This window comes from Arvicanthis niloticus, chromosome 8, assembly GCF_011762505.2.
Source record: "Arvicanthis niloticus isolate mArvNil1 chromosome 8, mArvNil1.pat.X, whole genome shotgun sequence".
Taxonomy (NCBI): Eukaryota; Metazoa; Chordata; class Mammalia; order Rodentia; family Muridae; genus Arvicanthis; species Arvicanthis niloticus.
Window position 1 is genome coordinate 31,602,899 of NC_047665.1, and position 14,127 is coordinate 31,617,025.

At 40.7% G+C, this 14,127-nt stretch overlaps 1 protein-coding gene across 1 annotated transcript in view; it reads left to right on the plus strand.

Annotated features, from left to right (window-relative positions):
- Exoc2 (exocyst complex component 2) overlaps positions 1-14,127 on the plus strand; it is a 159,587-nt gene that overhangs the window by 104,442 nt on the left and 41,018 nt on the right. The window contains exons 18-22 of the mRNA XM_034510216.2: positions 2,339-2,419; positions 2,828-2,887; positions 3,550-3,611; positions 6,203-6,269; positions 9,219-9,335. Of these exons, the coding sequence (XP_034366107.1) occupies positions 2,339-2,419; positions 2,828-2,887; positions 3,550-3,611; positions 6,203-6,269; positions 9,219-9,335 (387 nt within the window). The remainder of the gene's footprint in view (positions 1-2,338; positions 2,420-2,827; positions 2,888-3,549; positions 3,612-6,202; positions 6,270-9,218; positions 9,336-14,127) is intronic.

A 14,127-nucleotide genomic window follows, 5' to 3' on the forward strand; every position in this document is an offset into this window, starting at 1 on the left:
AGTAAATGGATCCAAGTGTACTTTACACTTAGAAAGTCATGCTTACTTCCAGTGTCACGTAAGAGATGACCTGGGAAAGTTCATTATTCTTAATAAATCAGTTATTCTATATAGAGGTATATATAAATAATATTTAGCTTGTCACTCTGAGGTATATAGAAGACTATAAAATATTTTTATATTGATTATATGTTGAAGTCATTTAAATACTCTAGTTTTATTTTTGTTGCTGTGTTAAAATACTCTGACCAAAAGTAACTTAGGGAAAGAAAGGGATTTTTTTGCTTACAGGTCCAGGCCATAGCCTGTCATTGAGGGAAGTCAGGGAAAGGACTCAGGCTGTTCCACAGAATATTGCCTTTAGTCAAGGACTTCACTTCACAGCCAGTGAAGTAAAGTAGGAACCATGGAAAAGGTTCTTGATGACTGGAAGCAGACTTTTATTCCTATTAGCTTTCTTGTGTAGTTCAGAACAGCTTGTCTAGGATGGTGCTGCCCACAACAGGTGGTGCCCTCCTCTATCAGTTAGCAAGACAACTCTCTACAGACATCCACGGACTGATCCGATCTAGGCAGCTGTTGATCTGAGACTCGTCTCTCAGATGTCTCTCTACTGTGTCAAGGAGACTGTTAAAGTTAGCCAACAAAGAGATGCTGTGTTAAATAAGTTGTATTAAATGTTCTTAAGCTGTCAAACATGGTTCCTGGAATATCTCACATTTCCTGTGTGGCTTATTATCCTAGCACACACCACTCTTGTAACTGTTGCTGACAGAGAGGCTAGTGTACTGCATTCCACTGAGAGTCAGAACCTGTCCTAGGGAAGATCAGGGATCTGTTTGGCCGTAGTCCCCTTAATATAGAAGGTGCAGGATGTGCCTTCATGGTGTGGGCTTAGAAGTAAATGTGATTTTGTGTGCTATAGCACACTGTCTACTACAAGGTTTTGGACAACGGATTTTACTTGTTCTATTAATGCTTGTTGTAACTGAGGCCACCTTGCTAATTACTTGTTTGAATTATTTCTTACTATATCTCAAAATCTTGTCCAGGTAACTATTTATTAATCATAGCAAGCTTAAAGAGTATGCTAAAAGAGGATGTTTGAATATTAAGCACTGAAGAAATAGGTGTAGGAAGCTAAACATCAGCTTAATGCCTGTGTATGTATCTGTCCCAAATTAGTTTTGTGCAAAGGAAAAAAAAAGCCATATGTTCACTTTGAGAAAGTTAAAGTTCTCATTTCATTAAAAACTGGTGAACACTCAGTCCTCTAGCACAAAGGTTGGCTTAATCTCTTTCCTGTTCAACAAATCAGCATGCACATCCTCCTATGGCTTGCCCCAAATCAGCATGCACAGCCTCCTATGGCTTGCCCCATAGAGCAGACTTCTGCTGCGTAGCCTGGTTATTGTAGAGGAACCCTGGAAAATGACTAGACTGAATATTAGGGAAGCATGGTCCTAGTTTGTTTATAAAATGCACAGGGTTAAAAAGAAGTAAACCCTGTGGGTCATGTGAACACAGAACTGAAGTGATGTATCTGGAGTCAGCCATGACAGACATCCTCTAGTCAAATGTGGGTGAAGAAGGAAGCTGTCCTGGTGAGCTTGATGTGGATGGCCCTTGTTGCTGTTCATCACAGAACTTTCTCAAGAGGAAAGGTTGGGTCGAGACTTGGAGCAGAAGTCTGCATCGCAGCTCTATACACTTCAACCCACTATGTGTGTGTACTCTGAGCCTCTGAAGGGGACAGAATAAAATTATTCTGTAAATACATGCCTTCAACACTTACCAACCCCCTCCCCGCCTCCTGATCCCCAGAGACTGCTTCTCTCTTCATGGAAACCATGCTGGCAGTTCACAGTCCTTCCTTGTGGCCCTAGGTTCCTGTGGTTTCCTATCCCCACCTGTGATATGCTCATGTCTCTTCTGTTCTCCGGGACATTCACTAGAGAAGCGCCTTGAGGTGTCTTTGTTTAGATGTATTTGTGAGTTTTATTTTTTTGATTTAGTGTATGTGGAAAACAAGTACCATGACTTAATTGACTTTAAGGATCATTTCCTTCCTATAGATGATTGTTATAACAGTACAGAAGGTGACCTACCTAGAAAATTGAGTTCATGACTAATACACATGCAATGTAGTCCTCAAGTGTGAACAAACACCTTATATTTGTTCCTTGTCAGTGAGCATAGACTTCTGGTCACATTGTGTCTTTGTTCGTTTCTGTCCATCTGGGAACTTGTCCTTTTGGGCTATTCAGCTCCATAAAATACATCTATTTTTAGCCAGTGCTGTATGTGTTTGAAGATATTGTTTTATTTTTTTTTTCAGCCATGTCAGTTTGAACAGAGCATTGTTCACTCCCTGCAGTCATTGAAGGGTGTTGTTGATTGCAAACCCGGAGAAGCCAGTGTGAGTTTCTATTTCCTTCCACCTGCTTTATGAGATCTTAAGAAATCCCAGCCTGGGAATAGCAATAGAGTCATTGGTGTTCTCTCTTACTAACTGCATTCTTTTAATTACCTACATAGACATTTTGAGTTCAGGTTCCAGAGCAGGCTGAACAGTTAAAATGTGGGTCCAGCAGCTACAAGCAGACCATGGTCCTTGTGAACTGATTGAATTCCTGACTTGGATATTGTCAGCCAGCTGGGGATCAGAACCACCATAGGTAGACAGCCACCTGAGGCTAGCCCTTCAGAGTAACGATGCCAGTGCCGTTTTCTGTGTTTTAGCTTTTATATTTAACTTGTCAAGTAAAACATTTTGTCTTCTCAGCAAAATCAAAACATTTTTTTTAATCTGAATCCTTCTTCATAGGTCTTTCAACAGCCTAAAACACAAGAGGAGGTTTGCCAATTATGCATCAATATCATGCAGGTAAGTGCAAACAGTGGTGCAGGCTCCAAAGCCATGCATTGATTTGTCACTTACCTTGTTAATGTTTACATCACTACTAAATACTCAATCTTTCACAGTCTTCTCTTTATACGTAGGAGTTTAGAGTAAGATGGGCTACAAGTTAAACTTAATGTAGGGTTAGTTCTGTTGTTGTTTTAGCAGTACTTGTGTGTGTCATTTCTCCTGTGTTCTCTTGTCTGTGTCCTCATGGTACTGTGCACTCAGTTCCTTCAGACTGCAGAGTAAATTAAATGAAAATCTGTTGCGTATAATTGATCTAGAGTTGTAAAGTAGTTGGACTGGAACCAGTGCTTTGTAGGTACGCAAGTGGAGTTAAGCATTTGTGTGAGTAAATAAAAGAAAAAAATGTCTTTCTCCTAAAATATATTCATGAATATAGTAATGATTCAGGCAAGGTGCTGTTAATATTTTGTCACTTCTGTAGTTAGATGTTGATGGAGTATATATTTCTACCACATAGCATGTATACTCACCTGCACACATGCACATGTACACACATTCTTATTAGACACACCTCTCCCCCTGACAGTTCTGTTCTAATTTATATAAAATTGTTTTAATATTTAAATAGATTGTTATCTGAAAATTTACATCACTGAAACTTGCTGTTTTTAATCCAGGTTTTTATATACTGCCTAGAACAACTGAGCACCAAGCCTGATGCAGACATAGATACTACTCAGTAAGTAAAAATGAAATTAATCTCATTGATGCATTTAAGAGTAATAAAATGTAAGCATACATTCCATACTGAGGTAGGGTCTCACAGGAAGCCTAGGTTGGCATGAACTTATTATATGCTTGGCTTCCCCCTCTCTGCAGTTCCCAGTCTTCTGAGTCCTCCTGACTCTTGATAGACACTTGTAGTTCTCTCCCAACACTGTTGCATGAGCAGCAACACATAGTGTTGTTGTGCTCATTTTTCTGACATGCCATTGTCTGGTGGACACTTGGTCTGTGAATCTTCTGTGTGCTGTCTTACTGGATGACACTTGACATGTAAAACTCCTGTGCACCTAAGATTTCTGCTTTAACACAGTATCAGAGTAAAATGTGTGAAACTAGTTGGCGATTTGAGAATTTTTCTGTTTTCTGATATTAACTTTTGCTCTTCAGTATATAAAACTGTCACCTCCAGTGACCAAATACGTTTTTTAAATTTGTATATCTGTTCTCATGCCCAGTGTGCTTACATACATGTATGTGTGTGTTTGTGAGCCTGTAGGCACTTTGGGAACAGAAGTAGATGATGGCTGTTTTTCTCAGCTATGCCTCTGCCATATTGAGGCAGGGTCTTTCACTTGAACCCAGAGCTCACTGACTCAGCTTGTTGAGCCAGCTCATTTCCACTAGCCATGTACTTAAAAGACTCCAGGGGAGGTATCACACCTCCCTACCTGGTGTTTACATGATTTGTACCCAATCATGGAGCTGGAGATTTGACTCCGCTCCTCATAATTAGGTACAAGCACTGAACACACACTTACCTCCCCAAATCGACATTTTTAATGTTTATAGGTTTATTTTTATTATTATTATTATTATTATTATTATTATTATTATTATTATTATTATTATATTTACTTTCCAGTCATTGCCCCCCACTCAGTCCTCCCTCCCACAGTTCCTCATCCCATTCCTCCTCCCCCCTGCCTCTGAGAGAATGTTTTTCCCCGCACCCCCGGCCTACCCCTTCTTTGGGACCTCAGGTCTCTGGAGGTTTAAGCACATCTCTCACTGAGGCCTGACCAGGCAGACTTCTGCTATATTTGTGCCAAGGCCCTTAACCTAGCCCATGTATGCTCCTGATTGGCAGCTCAGTCTCTGGGAGCTCCCAGGGGTCTAGGTTAGTTAAAACTGCTGGTCTTCCTGTGGGGTTGCCCTCCTATTCAGCTTCTTCAATCCTTCCCCTAATTCAACCATAGGGGTTCCTGACTTCAGACCATTGGTTGGGTGTAAATATCTGCTTCTGTCTCAGTCAGCCACTGGTAGGATTCTCAGAGGATTGCCATGCCAGGCTCCTGTCTGTAAGCACATCAGAGCATCAGTAATAGTGTCAGGCCTTGGTGCCCTCCCATGAGATGGATCCCAAGTTGGGCGGGTCACTGGACTGCCTTTCCTTCAGTCTGTTCTCCATTTTTGTCCCTGCAGTTCTTTTAGACAGGAATAGTTCTGGGTCAGAAATTTTGTCTGTGGGTTAGTAACCCTGTCTTTCTGCTTGAGGTCCTGTCTGTCTACTGGAGGTGGATTCTTTGAGTTCCCTCTTCCCAGTATTGGTCATTTTGGCTAAGGTCACTCCCAGTGAGTCCTTAGAGTCTCTCACTTCCTGGGTCTCTGGTACTTTCTAGAGCTCCCTACCCCCACCCAATATTGCTTATCTCCATTTATTCTCTTGGCCCTGTGGGCTTCTCTCCTGTAGCCCTCACCTACTTAATCATGTTCCCCTTTTCCAGGTCTTCTTTGACTTGACTTTTTTGTATGAGACTCATTATCCCAACAGAATACTGTGTTACTGTTCACAGCCTTGATCTCATTGGTTAAATCAATCTTTTCTTGTTATTTTGTTAAAATTCCTGTTACATTAATAGATTCTAAGGTGTATTGCAACATTTCTGAACTTTATCTTCTGCTGTGTTTATTCAAATATACTTTATATTAGTTAGTGCTATTTTAATTACCATTTGTTTATATTTCAACTTTTTTCCAGATTGGTATCTTTATTTTATTTCTATTTATTTCTATTTTAATGTATTATTTGCTATTTCATCATGTTAGACTTACATACAAATTCAAGTCAGTCAAGTTAACAAAAAATTATGTTAAAGTGTTACTTACGATTCTATTAAATCAGTAAATTAATTAATGAGTCTGCTCTTCTCTTTGATCTTGTTATGTTTTTGATTGCTTTTGAGTTATCAACTAATTCCTTAGCTCACCTATAAGTAGGTAAGTCTGAAAGTGGGTTTCAAATCTTCCCCTGGAAATTCTGATAGGCAAAAACATTTTAATTATATGAGTATTATTTGATATTTTGGCATTTAGTAATTTATTTTTAAACACAATGCAGTCAGTTGACTATTGAGAATGCCCCCAAACAAGTTTTATATGGCTTAGAATAAAAGGTAGTCTTTAGTGCTTCCTTATGATATTAATAATTAAATACAAAGAAACTCTACAGAAAGTTGTACAGCCATTTTCATCGAAACATTTGAAGTCATTTTAGTTTTGAGTCAGTTTTAATTGTGACTGTTCTCTTGCCTCTTCTGCATTTAGTCTTTCTGTTGATGTTTCTTCTCCTGATTTGTTTGGAAGCATCCATGAAGACTTCAGTTTGACTTCAGTAAGTAAAATGGCAAGCACAGAGTGTAAAGTGCGTTATGTTAGAAGGACTGGCTGTGGTAATCAGCCTAAGTCACTAGAGCCAGAAGCATCATCCATGTTAAGATGGCCACTGTGGGCACTGCACTTGGACTATATTAGGATGTATAAAGATTTCTGTGTATTTAACACTGAAAAAAACTTTAGCTGGAGTTACATAAACAGACCCAATACACCACCTGCATCTTGAGTGTTAAAAAGTGCCTTGGTTGTTTTCTAGTGCTGCAGATTTGCCTGGATAGACCTGGGGGAGGAAGCAGAAGGCATGGCATTTCCTTCCTTGTCATTTGCCTCTTCAGCCTGACAAACTTACTTTTCTCTGCTTTTTTCCCACAGGGCCCCTCTTTTATTTGAACATACGTTATGTGACAAAGCCAAAACCAAATTCCTATAAGCGATCTGATAGAGGCATTTTCTCAGTTGAGGTTCCTCTTCCCAGATAACTCTAGCTTGTATTAAACAAAAACAAAACAAAACAAGCAGAAAGTACAAGTGAAGCCAGCTGTTCCATGTGAATCTAGGAGGAAAGTGGAGTAGGAGAGATGGAGCTGAAGGAAGGAGCCTTTGAAACTCAGACCATACCAGCCACCTGTCCCAACTGTTTTTGTTTTCTTGGTCTTTCAGAAGGAGCCTTATTGATGCACAGTGACCTTTCTGATCTTTGTTCCCTTCCCAACTCCCAGCAAACACTGTGAAGCCCATCAGCCATATCCCAGCTGATTTATCTGCACCCTGACTTGGAGTGCTACTCTAAGCCTCCCATCTTTCTCTAGGGTTAGAGAGGAGAGCATGGTGTTTCCATATGACCCATCTTCATGGTGCTATGGAGGTGTGCCAGGTTGTCAGCAGGCTTTTTACTTTTGCTCCTCACAGCATTTTACCTGTCCACTCACTTCCCAAGATGTGTTCATTGGTTTCCAAAATCTCTGTCTATGTTCTAGTGGAGGGATCTCATCAGATCTGACTGGTCTTCTGCGAGGACCCAGATCTTCTCAGAGTTGTACTATCCAAAAGGAAATGGATAACAATGAATAGCATTCTTCACTGATTTGGCAAGAAAAAGATCCAGATTTTGAGTCAGAAGACTTATTCAGGGGCTTTAAGGGCAAGAGTGTTCATTACTGGTAGTGACTAGGAGTACAGAGAAGTACTACGTAAGGTTCATTCCTTCACATACAGGGACTATTATGGTCAATTGTATGTCTCTATACCAGGTACAAACAAACTTCTAAGCTTAAGAATTAGATTGTTGTTATTCTGTTTTCTTCCCACTTTCATTTCATGTGATGTTTCATATAACATATACAGACAAAATGTACTTGTTGAGAGTTAGTCTTTAGATTACTGAAGTACCAAGAGGTTCTATAAATATGGAGAAACCAAGTCAAGACAGCTTGGAAACCGGTAGGACTGGCTTGCACACTCAATCAACTAGAATGGAAGTTTTAATCCTAAATGGAAAACTGGTAAAAGATGGGCTCGAAGCCACTTGAGACCTTTGAGGGGTTCAGCATTTTGGAGTGGCTGCTGCAAAGTCATTCATTCCATGCACTACAAGAAGGTGTTATGATACAACAGAAGGTAGCAGAAGGGAGGACAGCCTCACCACGCCCAACTAGCTTATTTTCTCTGTTGTTCTGCCATGCATTCACTTTGGAAAAATAATGTCTTATAGAGTATGACTTCCTCTGGCCTTTTTTATATTCCATTTCCTATCTAAAAGTTATTTCAGGGCCACCAGCAGCAGCCTTTTGGGGTTTTTTTTTTGGGGGGGGGGGGGTATTTAATGGTACTCTAGGCTTTTATGTATGTCTGTTGATGACCAAAACTAACAGTAAAACGGTTGCATTGTGCTAGAAATGATGATAGGAAATTGTAATGAAGAAGTGAGAAGATGGATAATTAATTACCAAAAGATAGATTTGCTTGGTTGTTGACTTTAGAGACTCTAGTTCATCCTTTAGTCCCCATACTTCAAGAGCAGGGACCTCTACTTTTCTGCATTTTCTTCGCTGGAGCACTTAACTGTAAGTTACTCTGATTCTACACAGAGAGAGTAACTAAGTGTGGGTGAGAACTGTTCCTGGAAAGTGGTTTTGCCTTAGTTTTAGTCAGGGATCTTCACTGAAGGCCTGGATGAGTCACCATTCCAGAGAATGCCTCCCACCTGTAGGAGCACAGGCCAGGCTGCCCTGAAGTGAGCCACAGCAGCAGCAGAGCAGGGGCCATTCTTGGAACTTTATTTACAGATAGAGTTCTTCTGAACTGTAAAAAGCCACTGTATTCACTAGACTGCAATTACAGTCTAATAATTTTGTAAGGAATTGTTTAGGTAGACAGAGCCTGAAGTCTGTAACAGCAGGAGGCTTTCTTCCCCTCCCCCATCTTGTAGGGCAGCTGGGATATGGGATGGGACTTGGCCTCAGGATCCTGGGTCAAGGAAGGAACAGGGAGCCCTTGAGATAGACAGTACGGCGTTAAAATGTTCTCTCAAGTTGTGGAAGGTTCATAAACCATTTTCTAATAGTTCCTACACTTTATGTAGTTTTTCATAATAGCAACTTGTGTGGCCTTTGTGTAAATAAAATGTTAAATGAACCATTTGATTCTTTTCTTTGGAGGATATTGGATATAGACCCCAGAGCCTAGAGCATTTCAGAGAAAAAAATCACTGTTGAGCTTCTATCCCAAATCCCTGTTTAAGTCTTCAGTGTAAATGTAGTAACAATTACTGGAGTTATATTATGCTTCTCTGTGTGCTGATTTTAGGAAGTAAACAGCCAAGAAAGTCAAGGCATTGGATATTGATGTTAAAGGGCAGAAGCCTGTCAGTAAACCTAATACAAGATTAGGGTTATCTCTCAAATTCACCAGTACTGTCTAAATTTGTTATGGTCTGTTTGAATTATAGGAGCAGAGGCTTTTGATAGTCCTGAGTAATTGCTGCTATTTAGAACGTCACACCTTTCTAAACATAGCAGAACATTTTGAAAAGCACAACTTCCAGGGAATAGAAAAAATAACACAGGTAAGTGCTTTGTAGTCAGTATGCGCAAGTCTAGAGCGTTGCCACATTATTGTCTCAGCACCTGTTGGCTCCCTGTGCTCTAGTTCCCCAGGCCCCACACCCACTCTTTTCACCCTTCCTATCTGAGAATGATTTCCTTCCTCACTTTAAATGTAACACTGCTTTTCGCAGGAGCAAAGCTTTCTCATGGTTGCACTGGCTTACTTAACCCTGTTCAAAAGGTCTGTTCAAAAGTCAGGCAAGACACTCAGGAGAAAAATCTTTAAGCATCTTCCCCATTTGACTCCTGATGGATTAAGCCTTGGGGCACTGCTAAGAGCAACCCTGATCCTAAATGCAAGGGATCACTTCCTGCCGATCCAACCTCTTCTTGTCTTCTCTTCATGACTGCAGCCCTGCCTTTGCTAGTCTGCTTAAGCACATCCTGTTCTCTGGCTGCTGGCCCTTCTTTCCTTCCTGACTTAACTAGAACTTTTGCTTGCTTTGCGCTCCGCCTGCTGGATGTAGGCAAACATGTGCATGAACATGCAGATCAGTGGAGCCAGCTTTGTGCTTTATAGTGTTCGCTGTCTTGTTTATAGTTTTTCACATAAGCAGAAAAGGGGGGAAAAATGAAGTTCCTTGTTGCTAAAGGATGGCTAGTTCCTGAGCCAAGTTTATCAGATTTCTAGGTAGAACCGAGCCACCATGTAATGCTGCACACTTTCCTCAGTGAGGACAAGAAGAAAGATAATCATCTTGTTAATCATACCATCAGAGTTTACTCTCAGTGCATGATCTACTTTTTAAAAATGATGCTTCCAGTTCATAAACTAGCTTGGTTTTTTTTTTTTTAAATAAATGAAAATGTCAGAGTGGGTGGCTCTGTCTTGTTTTCCTGCCTTTCGTAAAGATTAATCATCCTGCTGATAAATGTTGTGACTTGAGGCTTTGAGGTCAAATGTCTAGTTTATTTCCAGAAAATTTTCATGTTCATAATTACAAGATCTGTGTAAGGGGGAGGAGGCACTTCATTTTTATTCAATAAAATAGTAATGTGACTATATGTACATATGAAGAACTTTATCATTAAAATATGTGATGCCATTAAGAATCGCATATGAAAGAAGCAATGTTTGACTTTTCTCAAGTTTTTGTGAAGTAATAAGCAGAAATCAAGTTGGTTCACTTTATATTATTGAGAAGCAAAATGAAACTAATATTAAGGTTTTTGATCTCTTTTCCAGTCTTTGTCTGAATCACAGAGAAAAATAATACAGCTCAGAATAAGCAGTAGGCTTTTTAACCACTCAGCATTTTGAGTTTAAAAAATTATTTCTTGAATGTCTTGAAATTATTCAGTTGTGGCTGCAGTGACTAGAGTAAAGCGATTTGATCCACAGCACACCTGCTTACTGTACTATGTGCCATGTGCTGATGCTCTTATCGCCATGGTGTCAAGCAAGTAAAACCCCCTTGCTCTGAAGGAAAAATAGGTCACTCAGAGCCATTCACAGTTCATGATATACCCAAGGAAATGAAACTAATTGATTAACGTGTCATTTTAGCCTTGTGCGACACTGAGTGTGACTCCTTAGGTAAGAATATCCCTGTGCTCTTTAAAGTTCTTCTTAAAGCAGGCCCCGTGAGCGACTCCCAGGCCTCTGTGACTGCTGGGTCCCAGGCAGCAAGTGCTGTGTGCCTACAAAGTGCCACCTACTCATCCATCTTCTTGTTGTATTTATGAAAGACTTAATTACACACATACACGCATGCACGCACGCACGCACGCACGCACAAACATTTGACTTTTAATTGATTCTTGTGAGTTTCACATCAAGCTCTCCAGTCCCACCCATCTCCCCATCCCAGAATATCTGCCTTTTGCTCTTCCAATTCTACCTCCCAAAATAAAAAACTCCACACAAACAAAAACAAAGCATAGAAAACTATCTCATCATAGAAGGATGAAAATGTCACAGTGTGTCCCACAGTATACTGCTTCTGTGCACACACCTTCACTTACAAATATTCATTGCAGTGACCTAACTGTATTTTTGAAAAGGAGAAATCAAAATCATCTTTAATATACTAAACAAAGTATTTAATAAGACAGATTACTTCTGACTTGTCCTGTCACCCCCCCCCCATAGTAAACCTGGACCTGTCCTTCCTCATCCCCCCATGCACACACAGTGGATCCATATCACATCACTACCCCACACTGATAAGCTCCCCTCACTGACTTCTCATGCACCCCAAGATTTGTAAGCTCCTGATAATAAATAGCCACGTTGCTTTAGGGGACATGATCACACTGTATTTTGATCATTATTTCCCAGCATAATTTTTAATTGTAAAATATCCATTTGTCTGTCTGCTTTGTGTCTATGAAATTTGACTTTAGAAAGATACCTATTATACCTATAGATGAGCTCACATAGTATTTGTCATAGTATTTATTTCACTAAATACAGTGTCTTGTCTTCATTTATATCATTGCAAATGGCAGACTTTTATTTTATAAGGCTGTATAGGAATCCATTTATCTAACCTTTCTCCATTCATTTGTTTTTGTGGTGGTTGTTGTTGGTTTTTTTTGTTTGTTTTGTTTTGTTTTTTTTGAGACAAATGAAAACGAGGCCCTATATTCCAGTTGGCCTCAAACCCAAAATGTAGTTGAGGATGACCTTGAACTTGCTGATCCTCTTGCCTTCACCTTCAAAGTGTTGGGATTACTGCATACATCAACATAACCAGTTCTATGCAGTGCTGGGGACTGAACCCAATGCATGTTAGGTAAGCATTCTACCAACTGAGTCACAATGCCACACAAATGTATTTATTCTTCCGCTAATGGGAATTTTGTTCATGGCTGCATCCCTGTCACAGTTTAAGTCGCACAGTTGTCTTCTTAAGCCCTTCTGGACCATGTTCCACTCCTTTGAACTTCTGTTCCTGTTCCGATTCTGGCCTTTCTCTTCATCTCTTCCGACCCGGTGGTGTTTCAAGAACCTGCTTTGCAGATGCATAATTTCATCTGTCATCATCATCAGTGTCGTCATTATTATTGTCATTATTATTTTCAATATCCAAATCATCCTTCATAGAATATCCAGTGAGCTTCCAGAAAAAAACCTTACTGTATGGTTCTTCCTCCTTCCCATATTCCTGCACCTCTCCCCTCTTGAAGAACTAACCCTAAATGCCCCTGTCTGGTGTTTGTGGGGGACTTTCATCCACCTCCCCGACTTTAGAGTGCTGTCTTTCAACTCATTTGATCCATCCATTTTTTTCCACTCATTTGTTCTTTCAACCACTCACTCAGCACTAGCCTCCTGTGCTCTGTTGAAAGAACATTTGTTGTGGCTTGCCCTGTCTGTTGAATGCCCTTTTTGTCAACCAGCTCACCAGTTTTGTTGCCCTCTGAGCCATGGCAGATGTAGATGTCTCATCCTGTATCTAGCTGCAGGTGACACTTCTCCTTGTTCCCCAGAGTGGGGAACAGATCATGGCCTTTCCATTATAGGATGTTTCCTTCCCACCACTGGATGGCACTGATTAGCTCATCAACCTTGAAACCTCCTCACCTTAGTCCCACAGCTCCCACTGGAGCTTCTGCCTTTGTTCACTGAGCCTCATCATTAATTCTCAGTGCTTATTAGGGATACTTCTTTAGCTCTCTCATTTGTTATGGCTTCACCCATGTTTATAATCTCACTGAAATTTGCTCCTCAGTGGAATTATATATAGTTCAGTAAATTCTCATCTCTAAAAACTTAATTTGAGGAGGGCAGAGTTTTAAGGAAGAAAAACAACTAATCATGAAATAGTTTCAGATACCAGTTTGCAGGTAGTGGGGTCCTTTATAATATCCTTCACATGGGTGGAAAGGGTCAAATCAAGCACAACCTTTGAAGGTACGTGATTGTGCCATTAAAGGGACACTGCAACAGGATATAAGATGCATATAAAACAATCACAGAAAATTGAATGCATCATTTGGGGTATAGGTATATCCACAGCCCAGGTTTATTAACTCACTGAGACCCACTGCAAGAGAAGGCCAGCAGCCAACCCTTGGACTGCCATCGACCTGTATCCTGCTTCATTTCAGGTGTTTGAAATTTCAAACTGGTGTATCCTCTCCAACTGAGGCCAGGCTCAGCAGCCCAGTAGGTGAATGGGATCCATAGACAGGCAACAGCTTCAGGGATAGCCCCCACACCAGTTATCGGGGGACCCATATGAAGACCAAACTGCATATCTGCTACATATGTGCGGGGTCCTAGATCCAGCCCGTCTATACTCTTTGGTTGGTGGTTCAGTCTTTGAGAGCCCCAAAGGTGTAGGTTAGTTGACTCTGTTGGTCTTCCTGTGGAGTTTCTGTTTCCTTCTTGGCCTGCAGTCCTTCCCCCAACTCTTCCCTAAGACCCCTGAGCTCCATCCACTGTTTGGCTGTGTGGTCCTCTGCATCTGTTTTGGTCAGCCACTGGGTAGATCGTCTCACCAGACAGTTATGCTCTGTTTCTATCAGCAAGCATCACAGAGTATCATTAATAATGTCAGGAATTGGTGCTTGCCCATGGGATAGGTCTCAAGTTGGGCTGGTTATTGGTTGGCCACACCCTCAATCTCTGCTCCATCTTTGTCACTGCATTTTTTTTGTAGACAGAACAAATTTTGGGTCAAAAGTTCTATGGGTGGGTTGGTGTCCTTATCCCTCTACTGGGGGTCCTGCCTGGCTACAGGAAGTGGCCACTTCAGGTTCCATATTCTACTGCTAGGAGTCTCAGCTAAGGTCACCCCCATA